Source organism: Camelus dromedarius, chromosome 9 (assembly GCF_036321535.1).
Source record: "Camelus dromedarius isolate mCamDro1 chromosome 9, mCamDro1.pat, whole genome shotgun sequence".
Classification (NCBI taxonomy): domain Eukaryota; kingdom Metazoa; phylum Chordata; class Mammalia; order Artiodactyla; family Camelidae; genus Camelus; species Camelus dromedarius.
In genome coordinates, this window is record NC_087444.1 from 33,853,769 (window position 1) to 33,866,596 (window position 12,828).

At 49.1% G+C, this 12,828-nt stretch overlaps 1 protein-coding gene across 4 annotated transcripts in view; it reads right to left on the reverse strand.

The window, feature by feature from the left end:
• ZFHX3 (zinc finger homeobox 3) overlaps nucleotides 1–12,828 on the reverse strand; it is a 260,031-nt gene that overhangs the window by 81,330 nt on the left and 165,873 nt on the right. For all 4 annotated transcript variants that reach the window (XM_064489014.1, XM_064489012.1, XM_064489013.1 and 1 more), the window contains one exon: nucleotides 11,108–11,339. In XM_064489014.1, the coding sequence (XP_064345084.1) occupies nucleotides 11,108–11,339 (232 nt within the window). The remainder of the gene's footprint in view (nucleotides 1–11,107; nucleotides 11,340–12,828) is intronic.

Here is a 12,828-nt window from a genome sequence, read left to right on the forward strand (position 1 = left end):
CAGCTCATGTCGACTACAAACTCCCAGGTATTATCATGTAACATGTGGGGTGGACACAAGCGCCAGGCCACGTCTCTGTTACCTAAGTGTCTCATGAGGTCCTGGGGCTGGTGCTGGCAGGGGAGCACCCAAATGCAGACTTGCCCGAGCCCCCCAGATCAGGGTTGCCCCTTCTACCCAGTGAGGTTTCCCAGTGCTTCTGGGATTGACTCACAGAAGAAAATCACAAATGGGTTCTGAATGTTAGGAAAACCACGCAAACCTCTTCCGGCTCGGATGGATGGAGAGTCACAAGTGACTGCTGCCCCCATTCTCCCCTCAGTCTTGCGGGTTTAGCTGTGTCTATCCTGAGAGGCTCCAGCAGGGGATCATATTTCTTTCTAGGTACAAAGAATCTTGTCCCCGGGCAAAGTGCTGCCTGTCCTGGAGGAAAGCTCGTCAGCCCCCAGCAGGGACGCAAGATGCTGTGGGAAGAGCGCTGCCCCGGAGGCTCTGCTCTGAGTCCCAGCTCCGCCACTGTCTCGGGCTGCCCTGCCACCTGCAGAACTTCCTGCAGGGAAAGCAGTGGCCCCCGTGCCCTGTCTAACATGGCAGCCACTAGCCCCGCATGGCAGTGAGCACAAACAGTCCGGGCCAGTGGGAACCTGCAGACTTGAGACCTACGATCGGCCGTGAAGGAATGAATGTGTCTTTGCTTTACACTGTCGCAGAGGAAGGCCCTCTGGAGGTCGGCCTTGAAGCCTGCATCCCACGCTTGCAACTGGGATTGATGAGGGTTGCCAATGAGGACGCACCCCCTCATGGACACACGTGAGGGGTGGGCCCTAAAGGAAAGTTATTCAGGGTGAAAACTTACACACTGGGATCTTTATACAGTGTCAAGCCTGGAGGATTCGACACAGATAAGGTAAAACCAAGGACTAACAGTTTTTCAGGTACTTCTGGGAACCGGAATCCTTTGGATGGAAGCCCAACCAACCGACACGACACAGACTTCTCTACCACAGCAGGTCACAGAACATGGCAAGGTTTTGGGGGGCATTTACCGCAAGCAGAACAAAAAATAAAAATAAAAGCACACAAGGCTACTAAACACCATCCACAAATCCGCAAGTGAGTTCTGCTTGTCCTTGAAAGTGGGTAAGAGACCAGTGCCACCTGGATAAACCCTCCTGCACGAGCTGCGTACACAGCGGCCTGGGGAGAACCCCGGGCCAGGGCGCGCCGTCCTGAGGTGAAGGATGCCAAGTTTCACAGGCACAGGGATGCCCCTGCGTGGGCTGGCTGTGCCCTGGGTGCTTATCAGCAGGAGGTCTGAGTGGAGCTGTGTCAGGACAAGAGAGAAAAGACCCCTGGTTGGATGAGCTTGGCGGACCCAGTGTCTGAGCACTTTCCTGACCTAACAAGGGGACTTCCTCTGGAGCCCCCCTCCCAAAGAGCTTGCTCTGTTTCTTCACAGGCTAAGGCCCTCACTGAGGAGCAAGAGCTGAGAGCAGGAAGCTACAGAGGGGCCGGCGGGAACTGGCACCGCCATAGGAAGGCTACGTCCAGGGTCTCCTCACCTCCCTCCACCTCCATGTCCAAAAGGACCACGGAGAAAGGAACAAGACACAGGCCTCAGATGTCAGAAGGTGACGTGAAAGCCAGAAAAGTTGTCCCCCAAATCTGTATGTTGAAACTTTAACCCTCAATTCCTCAGCTGTGACTAAATCTGGAGAAAGGCCTTTAAAGTAGAGATTAAGTTAAAATGAGGTGTTGACAGATTAGGGCACCCAGACTGGTGCCCCTGATCTAAGAAGAGACCCTGACACACAGAGAGACTCAGGGGTGAGTCCACAGCTCACAGGAGAAGGAGGGAGGGCAGCCATCTGCACACCAAGGAGAGAGGCCCCAGGAGAAACTGCACCTGCCGCACCGCCACCTCGGACTTCCGGCCCCCAGGGCTGCGAGGAGGTGACCTCCGTCTGCGGGGTTTGGGGATGGCAGTGCTAAGCAAACTAAGGCATCTGAAAGGGAAAACTCCGTCCTAAGCAGAGCATTCCAAACCAAGGAGAGCAGTGAGAGAGAAGCACGCAGATTCTTTTTCCGACTTCATGAGATGACAGCTTTGGATAAAACTGAGCTAAAACAACAGACAGGCCTATTCCAAGAAAAGTCACACACTGTCCAATTTTTAATATTCTAATTAGAGCAGAGGTCAAGGATCTTTTAAAAACAATAAATAGTTCTTGTTATGAACAAACACATGAAGGGTCTCAAGACAGTACTGAGGTACAAAACTACAAAAACTCCCTCAACATCCACTCTGAGAGATACATCCTTACAAAGTCCTTGCGAACTCCCTCACAACTGCTAATGGAATAGGCTTTAGTGGAAGAACCAAAAGTAAATGTCCATTTGAAAACATATTTTCCCCATACTGAGGAAAAACTGAGGGAAAAGAAAAAGCAGAAAGAGAGATGGAAAAGCAATTAAAAAAAAATACATCTTCCCCAGCCTGGCAGAAAACAGGCCGTGGGCGGGCACCAGATTCTTTGAAATGAAAGCCGAAGAGCATGAGGGAGACTACAGCTCAGACCCAGCCTGCACCTGCGGGATCCCAGGGAGACACCAGAGCCACAGGGGGTGCGTGCGCTCACTGCCGCCCAGCGCTGTCCGACAGAACGTTCTGAACCGTTCCATCAATCTGCTTTGCCCACCGAGGTAGCCATGAGCCACATGCCACTATGAAGCACTTGAAATTTGGCCAGTATGACAGAGAGACTGAATTTTAAATTTTAATCTAACTTTAATTAATTGAAACTTAAATAGCCACCGGGGGCTTGTGGCTACCGTGCAGAACAGGCAGACGGACAATCTGGAGAAGTTTCTTGGCTGCTCTCAAGGGATCTAGAAACCCAAGAACCAGAGAACTGTGGACAGCCCTTATTCTGGTTTGGAAGACCAGAAAACTTTCCACTGCTAGTCAGTACTTGAAAAAAAATCATGTGGGACTATGATTCTCCTAATTGGGTCACAGTTTGAAGGGGGTTCCTTGGCATCTGTAAGTCTGAGAAGAAGCCTTTGAGTTATTTCTGTAAGCAAAGAGATGTATGTTCTACTTTCCCTCCTGGTCCCCTACCAAGGTCAGGAATAGGTTTAATATAGCATGCAAGTAGCTCAAGAAATGGATTCTTTGGACTCTCCTAAAGGCAAAACAAGTACAAATCTTTCTCTCTCTTGAAAAATTGCATTTGGGCAACAAAGGAGGTGTTAAGCACAGAGGATCTGCACACCTGACAGGGGACAGGAGATGATGACCGCTACCCCCAGCTATCGTGGTCCTCATCCCAAGACCCTCCCCTTGAATGAAATCCAGGGATACAACCCCAACTCACTGGCAAGCTACCCATGTTCACCTGAGGGTCATGTTTCAAACTGCAAGCTCCTTGGATACATACCCCTCTCAAAGGTGACTGCGCATAAAGGTTTCACTGAAGCAACACTTGGTGTGACATGACACTCTCTGACTCGCCTGGGGATCCCTGTGGATCTGGGCTCTCTGGCACCCTAGCATCCCTAAACAGGAGACCCCCTCACAAAGCTTACCCTCAGAACCTCCCCTCCCTCACAAAAGAACACAGTCTCTCCTAATCCCAGGAACCAAGAGCAGGTGCCCTTTATCTTTCTGTTGTGCCACTGGGTATCACTGTCCCTAGAAGGGGGCGGCTACGGTGTTGCTGCCTCTCAGAGAGAGCAGCGTGGGACGGCCACGAGGTCCCACCCCTTTCAAGGGGATGGCTTGCAAGACAAGAGCCCCCATCCAAGGATGAGGCTAACTGGCCAGCAACATATAGCTGTAGGTACAGTCAATGTACAGGCAATGTATGCACCAGTTTTCCATACCGAAATAAAACCAAAAACCCTTGACAGCTTTGAACCTGCTGTTAAAATAAAGCAACCAGTGAAGAGAGGATCCAGAATATGAAAGGAGGAGAGACTGATAATCACTGCAACTTGGGATACCGCAGCCACATCTCGCATAATTTCTAGAAGGTGCAATGTCTTGGTGCAGATGCTGGTCTCTCCTGGAGAAGACAGGGAGGAAACAGACTAGATGGGGGGTTGTAGACTCTGGACCCATCGCCCAAGCAACTATCCTGGCGATGTCACATCCTCTCCAGACCAGGACGGTGGGACAGCAGTGAACAGCACTCTGCCTGTGTCCACCGTCCAACGGACCAGATCATTAGCATATTTTGCAGAGAGCAAGCAGAAAAGTCTAATTGCCCATAATTACCCAGTTCAAGGAGGCTCCTAGGTAATGGCGCTCGGTTTTCTTGCCTGGTATCGACGTGATCTCACTGCCGTGGTTTCACTACATCCCTAACTTAGAAGCCACCACCTCTCCAAAATGCCCTTCCATAAGAGACATTGACGTCCAGGGAAGACAAAACCAACACTACAAAGGTTTCTCATACGAAGCGACAGATCCGCAACGTCCACACTGGTCTGAGGGGGGTGTGTGTATGTGTGTGTGCGCACATGCGCACGTGTGGCAGGAGGGGGAGGACACGCTAGCATATACTCAGAGGAAGGACTAAGACAAGGAATATGTAATCAGAAGCCATCACAATTACAAATGTAAATGAACAGGCAATTGGCGCTGACCTTTGTAGATTGTTAGAGGACTAATTAAGGCAAATCAGGAACTCTGCTCCAACAAAAAAACAAGACAGTATATACCCTAAGAACTACTCCTGTCCTCTTCATGTAGATGCAAAATACAAGAGAATCAGACAGTAATCAACTATGTATGCTTTCACACTGACAAAGAGAAAACTATCTTCACGAACAAAAGACAACCAAGATTTACTTCTTGGTATATTGTTGGCTGATTTTGCTAATACCTCTGTCAACAAGCACCACCATGATTTGGGCTCCTGCCACGTACCTGACACTCTATTAGATTTCATATAAATGGATCCCACCCATGAAACAGCCAGAAATATCAATGACAAACTGCTTAGAATGGTTGTTTTAAAAGCTTTAAGAAAAATACTTCTAAAAAAACAGTCAAACTATACACTATTCTGTAAACTCCATTTTTCATTTAACAGTATTATATTCTCTTTTTCTGTCGATACATAATGATGTCTCTTTATCCTGGTGTTGTAAAGCAGCTTTCTGAAAAAGCACACTGAAATTCACAAGCCTTGCCCAAACAGTCCTTCATCGGGGAGTGTATTTAAAATACACAGTCATAGTTTCTCCATTCCTCCGTGAGGACTTAAAATGTCAGTCACCCCAATTTGTTTTGATGCGCTTTTGCATTTAACTTTCCTAGTGAGAAATACTCTATCCCTATGTCTTTCCCAAGTCCCATGGACAAGACGTACAGTCAAATGGAAAAAGTAAAGAGCAGTGCTGTGCTGGTTTTACGAAAACAATGCTTCAGAACTGCAGAACTGGCCATGACGTATTTCAGTGCTATGAGAAAAATTACACTGAAATTGCATATAATTTACCTATGTACAAAGAAAAAAAGAGGCACTTTATATCCAAAGGTCACCCTCGTGCCAATTTTGAAAAATAAAAACAAAACAAAACGAAAAAGTTGAAAACAGTACATTTTCTTATTCTCTTAAGCTTTGCAGGTTTAAGCAGAACTCCCTGGAACCTGATTCAAAAAAATAATCCATCAAATGAAGCCGGTGAGGGTTTCCATAAAGGTCATCACCAAAACCACAGCATCACCTGGGCCAGCTGCGTCAGCCTCCCTGACCCCAGGAATTTACTACCTTGAGTGCCAAAGATGTATCAGTGAAGACGGGTGCCGTCCCCTGCTCCAAGGAAAATATTCCCCTAAACTCTGAATGAGCACGCCCTCCCTCCGTGAGCTTGAGCCGTCATCCGTGTGCCTCAAATTCCCTGGGCCAGCGTGGTGAGCAGCGTACCCGCACCAAGAGCTGGGAGGTGTTGGTGCCGCCCCAACTCAAAGTCTTGCACACAGTAGGTGTTCAATGGAGAATCATGAAATCACATTTGTGCAATGTGTGGAGGTCTACATCTATGTGAAAGTAGTTAAGGCGAGGGTGAGGGAGAAACAGGAGGAGGAGGAGGAGGAGAGGAAGGCTGACGGCAGAAACACAAAGCACCTCTTGTCTTCTGCAAGCCCAGGGAACTGATAGAGTGAACTTAACTACAGTTTCAACCGGGAGCCAGAAATGCCTCTTTAATAAGCAAACAGGGAAGCTGATCCTACACATGATCCACCTACAAGGGCTTTCCATCTTTCAAGAGCTTCTGGTCAACTAAGGGGAAGCCAACAGCCAATGCCAGCAATGGGGGATATAAGCCAGTGTGTCGCCTCAACAAAGGGCTGTCTCTACATCCACCTGTCAGGGGGCGGGGCGTGCTTCCCGACAAAGAGAATGCCTGGTCTTGCAAAAAATACACTCTAGCCCCAAATCAAAAGTAGTGGTGGGTCACATACCAAAGATGTTGGGAAAGAGGGAACCTCAGCTGCTTTGGTTTTTTTCTTTTCTCTGAGATGTGTATTTCCAAGAAATTTTTTTTAATGGGAAGGGCCAGTGTGTGTGTGTGTGTGTGTGTGTGTGTGCGCTTGCGCGCACCTCTCTCTCTCTCTAAGTGGAGGTAAGGGGCCATGAGCATACCCACAAAGACCATCACACTAGGTTAAAGGCGACAGAATACAGGACCCAGCCTGTCCACTGAGATAAGGGTGAAGTCTCACCAGGCAGGGGAGGATGGCCTAGTTATTAGCACAGTCAGCAACCAAGACTCCACCCTTCGGTACAGCCGGGCAGGAGGCGGATCTTTTAAGTCCGGTCATGAGGCCTCTGAAGGTGCTAAGGGGCCCGTGGTGGGTGTAAATCCCAGCCACCTCCACAGAGAGCTGAAGGGCAGAGGGGACCTTCACTATTTCTCCTTCTCAAGCATGCTTCCATGTGGGTTGGCAGGCTACCTGGTGACTTACTGGAAAACACATGGGCTTAACTAGTATTTCTTAAAGAAGCGGTATGTCTGTCACCCACAGGGAAGGAACCAGTCTAGAGGTCACTCCGTCAGCCTCAGCGAGGGAAGTCCTGACACCTGGAGAAGGTGGTATGAGACTGGGGCCTGAGGGCCTGAGGGCCTGAGGGCCGGAGCTCGGAGAGGGAAAGGAAGTTATTTCCCATGGCTTCTGGGTAAAACCTTCTGTTACGTGACCAAGAGAGGAGGAGAGGGAAGGAAGGAAAGGAGAAAGGACACCGTCATTCAACTAGATGATGACGGAGCACCAGAAGCGAAGACTCCCGACAGCACAGCCACTTACACGCGGCTGACAGTCACCACAGGCAGGGCTCCCAAGAGGTGCACAAAGGTTCGCTGAGGCTTCCTTATGCTACATGAACAACACTTCCAGCTGAAGATTAACGTCCCAGAGGGAAAAACTGGGAATCCAGGCAGACCCCAGAGACACAGCAGGTTGGTTTCCAGACCACTGCCATAACGCGAGGATGGGAATAAAGCGTGTCCCACAAATTCTGTCGTTTCCCAGGGTATAAAAGTCGTGCTCACACTACACCACAGTCGATTAAGTGGGCAATAGCGCTATGTCTAAAAAATGTACATACCTGAATTAAAAAACACTTTATTGCTATGAAGTGTTAACCATCATCTGCGCCTTCAGTGAGTCATCCTATTTTTGCTGGTGGAGGGTTTGAAATATTGAGAGAATTAGCAAAATGGGACACAGAGACATGAAGTGAGCATTTGCTGTTGGAAAAATGGTGCCCACGGCCTTGCTCCACGTGGGGCTGACACAAAGCTTCCACCTGTAAAAACATGTGGTATCTGCGAAGCACAGTAAAACGAGGTAAGCCTGGATTTTATAAATTTTGTGTTTACAAAACCTGAAGCTGATGACCTTCAATGTTTTAATTCCACCAGGCCCACAATGTCCCTTTTCTGGAAAACATTCTTCCAAGGAGTTTTTAAAAGCCAGTTCCTGGGGGGAGCGAAGAGGATACACTTCAAGATGAGTTTTCTTAAAGAAGTTTCCAAAACAGAACCAGTTACTCTTAATGTCAACACGAGTATTACCTAACAACTTGCCCCCTTTGTCATTAGTCAAGAGTATAAACTTAGCCAGTGTGTATGGGGTGTGTGTGTGTGTGTGTGTGTGTGTGCAGGGTGTGCAGGGAAGGGGGAGGCGGGTAGGGAGCAAAAACATGACTGCAGGCCAAAGACAATTCAAAAGGATTTTGCAATACAGAAAGGAAGTCTATCATCTAGACTAAAGTTGCTCATACACTTCAGGGGGGGGAAAAATCCTAATACGCATTAAATGAGAGAAACCCAGAAGGCAATGGTGTAAGAAAGCAATTCCAGAGCGGGCTGCATAAATAGACGTATTACATTATAAAACAGGGAACTGTTTGTTCCAGTCCATAGACCCCGGGTGAAATGGCAGCTGTACACTATTTAGTTTGGGGCACCTCATTAATAAAAAGGGTATTCTGAGCAGAGTGAAAGAAAGAATTCAGGGGCAAAAGGGACCAGCTTTTAGCGGAAGATTAAAACAATGACGTATGCAGAGCCGGCAAAAAAAAAAAAAAAAAAAATCTTTTAAACCCCGAAATAAATAGGTCTGCGTATATTGGTGGAGGAAGGAGAATCCTGTGAAATGACTTCATAGCAGAATATTGGGGAGTGGCATGATCAAACGTGGGCCCCCACAGCTGGGTGGCACAATGGTCTCAGTCTTGGGGCATGGACGTATCTCTGGGCGCTGGGCCCTGTCCCTGGCCCCTGGGAGCACTCGCACGCAGAGGCATGGGGTCAGACACCAACCAGAAGCCCCAGAGATTAAGACCCAACTTTAACCAAAAGAGGCATTTGAAATATACACACAAGGAATAGTCAGTCTTGCAGTGGCCTGGAGGTGACCGAAATTACCCCGGTACCCAACACAGTGCTTTCCCAAAGCAGCAATTTAGACTGATTGTCAGGAGGACTGGCCTTTCCTCTATGATAACAAAACCTCAGCTACTCCAGCAGGGAGGACGCAGTCTCAGATTTTGGTATATCCCGGCACTGGGGGATCCAGTGTCATTCCTCCCGGAGAAGGGAGCAAAGGTGCAGCCGGGCGGCCGGGACAGGAGCAGACGGGCAGAGGGGTCTGTAAGGGCTCGGCAGGGACACCTCCAGACAAACTGACAGAGCAGAGCCTTCAGAGACTAGGAAATGTCTGCTCTGGCAGAGGGTTGGCCATGAATTAATCATACGTATCTAGAAAACCAGGGGAAACAAAAAGTTGTACAAGAAAGTAAATGAAATTATGAAACTCTACATGGCTCAGCTGTGATTAATATTTATAGAGTTAGAATAATGAAAACACTGAATATTAATACAACCCCAAATTATTATTTAATCATAATGGAAGATGGAGGGAGGGGAAGGCTGAGTGTGGTTGGGAGGGGCGTGTGGGCACTGCATCCGTGTATGTACATGTATGTGTGTGAGAGAGCGTGTATGGAGTGTGGGGTGTGTGTGTGGTGTCGGTATGAGTTAGTGGACGGGTGTGTGAACAAGTGTCAGTGTGTGGGTTTGCAGAATGGCATACTAGTAAAATCCTCATCTTCCAGAACAGAAGCCAATAGACAATGTCTACAACTTACCAGAAAACAAGAAAATCAAGAAATACTAGTAGAAGCATATTAAGAAATAAGGAAAGAAGTCACAAAAGGAACAAGTAAACCTGAAAGCCAGAATTCCGGGGAAGGGGGCTGGGGAGGGTCACGCCATTTTTCATAATAAGGTGTACATCACTTTTTGCCTTTAAAAAGTCTAAAAATGTGAAATTTGACAACATTAGGATTAAACTCCCCACACAGCCACGACAGCTCAGTGGCTGCGAGGGTGCTGCAGGCGGCGGAGAGATAAAAGCCCGGAGTCTGCAGCCAGGCGGCCTGGACCACGCGCCACCAGAAGGAGAAAGAGGTCCTGTGGGGGGAGTCGTGAGCTCAGCATGGGAGGGGCACCGATGAGAAGCCCGGGAAGCTGTCTGCCGGGTGTGTGGCAACGCCAGGACATCAAAGCTTCAAGAGGTGGGGAGCCAAGAGCCCGGCCAGGACCACGAGCCAGGGAGGGGCGTGGAGGACGGTCAGGAGAAGCAGGAGGACAAGAGGGAAACGGGCCCAGGGAAGGGCGCTTCGACAAGGGACCGTGCCGCAATTTCAAAGGCCACGGAAAGAAACAGGCCCAGCCCACAGCCACTGGGCTGGGTCAACCCAAGGCCAACGGTGACCTTCTCAAGGGTAGCTCACAATGGGAGGAAACAGGCTACAGAGGCAGATGCGGGGACTCGACAGGACCAATACCGAATGATCCTTCCAGAATCTTAAAGATTCTCTTGTAGACAGAATGGAACAGAGGATTAACGGAGAGCTCTTGCTTTATGGTTTTTAAAGACATAGGCTCTTGCCTGTGTTCCCAAGTTGAGAGAAAGAGACCAGAAGGCTGGAAAAAAGACAAGACTGGGGGCTGTACTGTGTGAGGTCCCAGTGGGAATGGGAGTACAGAGCAAGGTGACTGTGGGCCGGATGGCTGGCTGGGAGGCAGAGCTCCCCCGGAAGCCCTCCACTCTCTCTGTAAAGTAACAGCACTGAGCCGGAGTCTCACACACAACAGAAAGGTTTCTAACAAGCACTTGTTGCTTCGATCTTCTCTGAAGTGCATTCTTACAGTCCAGACTTGAGGCCATGAACTGTCCATTCTCAATACTGAGCAAGACAAAATTTAGTATTTGCTTTATCTCAATCTGCAACCAATAAACCGAATCTACAGCGTACCCTGGAGGAATCTGGGGAGAAAGGACAAAACACTTTCCATTGGCTTGCTCACCGGGGAGTGGCTTGTGACACCTCAAGCAAAGTGGTGCCAGGTTCCCCTGAAAAAAGAGAGAAGCAACAATCCTTCCAGAACACCACGGTCACCTGTAAGCCTGGTAATGAACACCCAGGCCAGCTGCACCCAAACGAAGCCCCGGGGAGGACTCCTGGCAGCCAACATCCAGGTCCCCCGGCCGCCCTGGGGCTTCGGCGCCGGAGAGACCACTCACCTGGGTCGGTGGAGGGGCACCTGCGGATGGTGAAGATCTGTCCCAGATCCTCGTCCTCCTCCGGAAGGCCCTTCTGCAGCCGCTGCAGCTTTCGCAGGCTCTCGCTGCGCTGGTGCTTCATAGAGCGCACGTGCTGGATGAGGTTGAGCTTGGCCTTGGTGGAGTAGTTGCACAGGACACAGTGGTAGTAGCAGCTCTCGCCTTCCACGCCGCTCTCGTGCTGCTGCAGGTGCTGCGGGGGCAAGGGACAGGGACACGCTGTGGGTGAACCCCTGAAAGCCCACCAGCGCCGCGAGCCCACTCCGCCCCGGCGGCCCCTGGTGATAGGATCCCTGAGAGGGGTCGCTTGGTTTTCCCAACATGCCCGTCTCTGCAGCAGCCTGAGAACAAGCAGCACCCCGACTGTCATCCTCATCTCCCCCAGATGTGTCGGAGCGCTGACAACGCTGATGGATCGGACCCTCCCAGTATAAACCTGTTTTTTCTGGCACAAAAATTAAAGGTTCCTCCTTCCACTCTACGAAGTGTCCTCCTTTTTTTTTAGAAAAGGGTCAGCAAACTATGGCCCGAAGGCCAAATCCACTCTCTGTCTATTTCTGTAATAAGGTTTTAAGGAACACAGCCATGCCTGTTAATTTACACATTGTCTATGACTGCTTTCTGAACACCAGAGTTCACTACTGGCAACAGAGACGGCACCCCCTTGTAAAGCCTAAAACAGCAACATCTGGCACTTTACAGAAAAAGGTAGCCAGCTCCCACTTTAGGTGATAATCTACGTGGTCACCTTAACTGTAGAGAATCCTAGGTCAGTAACACACCAGCCAAAGCTGCTGGTGGGCTATTTCACAAGAAACATGACTCAGGTTTTCATATTTAGAGCTTGTCTATTTATTAGGAGGACCCCAAATTAGGTTTTCCTCTGGATTAAAAATATGACAGGAAAATAAATTTCTCCAGACTAGTTCCCTGTCAACATCTCAGGGTCCTTTGGCTTAGTGCTCAGATGGTCAAAATGACACTGTTGTGTTTGTGCAGACACAGTACTCTGAGTCCAGAACGTGGACGCCCAAGAGCAGGCGGGAAATAGGAACACACAGGAGTAAAGTTTGGAGCACAAAACAGAGGAGGTCATGGAAACAGTAGCCCCTGGACTTCTGTGTCTCGGAGAAGACTTAAGGATTATCCAAGCACAAAATTCACATCCTTTGGGGGCCTCTTTGAGAATATGCTGAAAGCTATGGACTTTCTTTAATTAACAATTAGGAAACTGATATGCTCCTGGTAGAGGAAAGCCATCTCCTTCATTTCAAAAGACTTATTTTGGGGGAAGAAGGAATTTTTCTCTTGGGTACATATGAAGCAGGGGAAACAAGACCAAAAAGTTTAAGCAGCTGACCCAAGGTAACCCAGCTAGGTAGTGGGAGAGAGAAAGAACTAGAACCCAGGTCTCACATCCCGCAGCATTCTTTCGGGGGAAGAAATTCAGATCACGTAAGTGTTTCATGTGCTTATGTCATGACCTTCCCTCTTTCTCCTGGCCCTCACCCCCACGCCTGTCCCCAGAGCCTGGCCCATGGAGCTACACAGAGTACACGACAAATGCCTTGGAACTGCTTTGTGCTGCCCCTCTCCCCTCTGACTGCACTTGTTCTGTTGGATGCCCACGCCTTGGTAACTGTTTCTGGTCCTGCTTGGCTATCTTTCTTGTCCAGATTAAA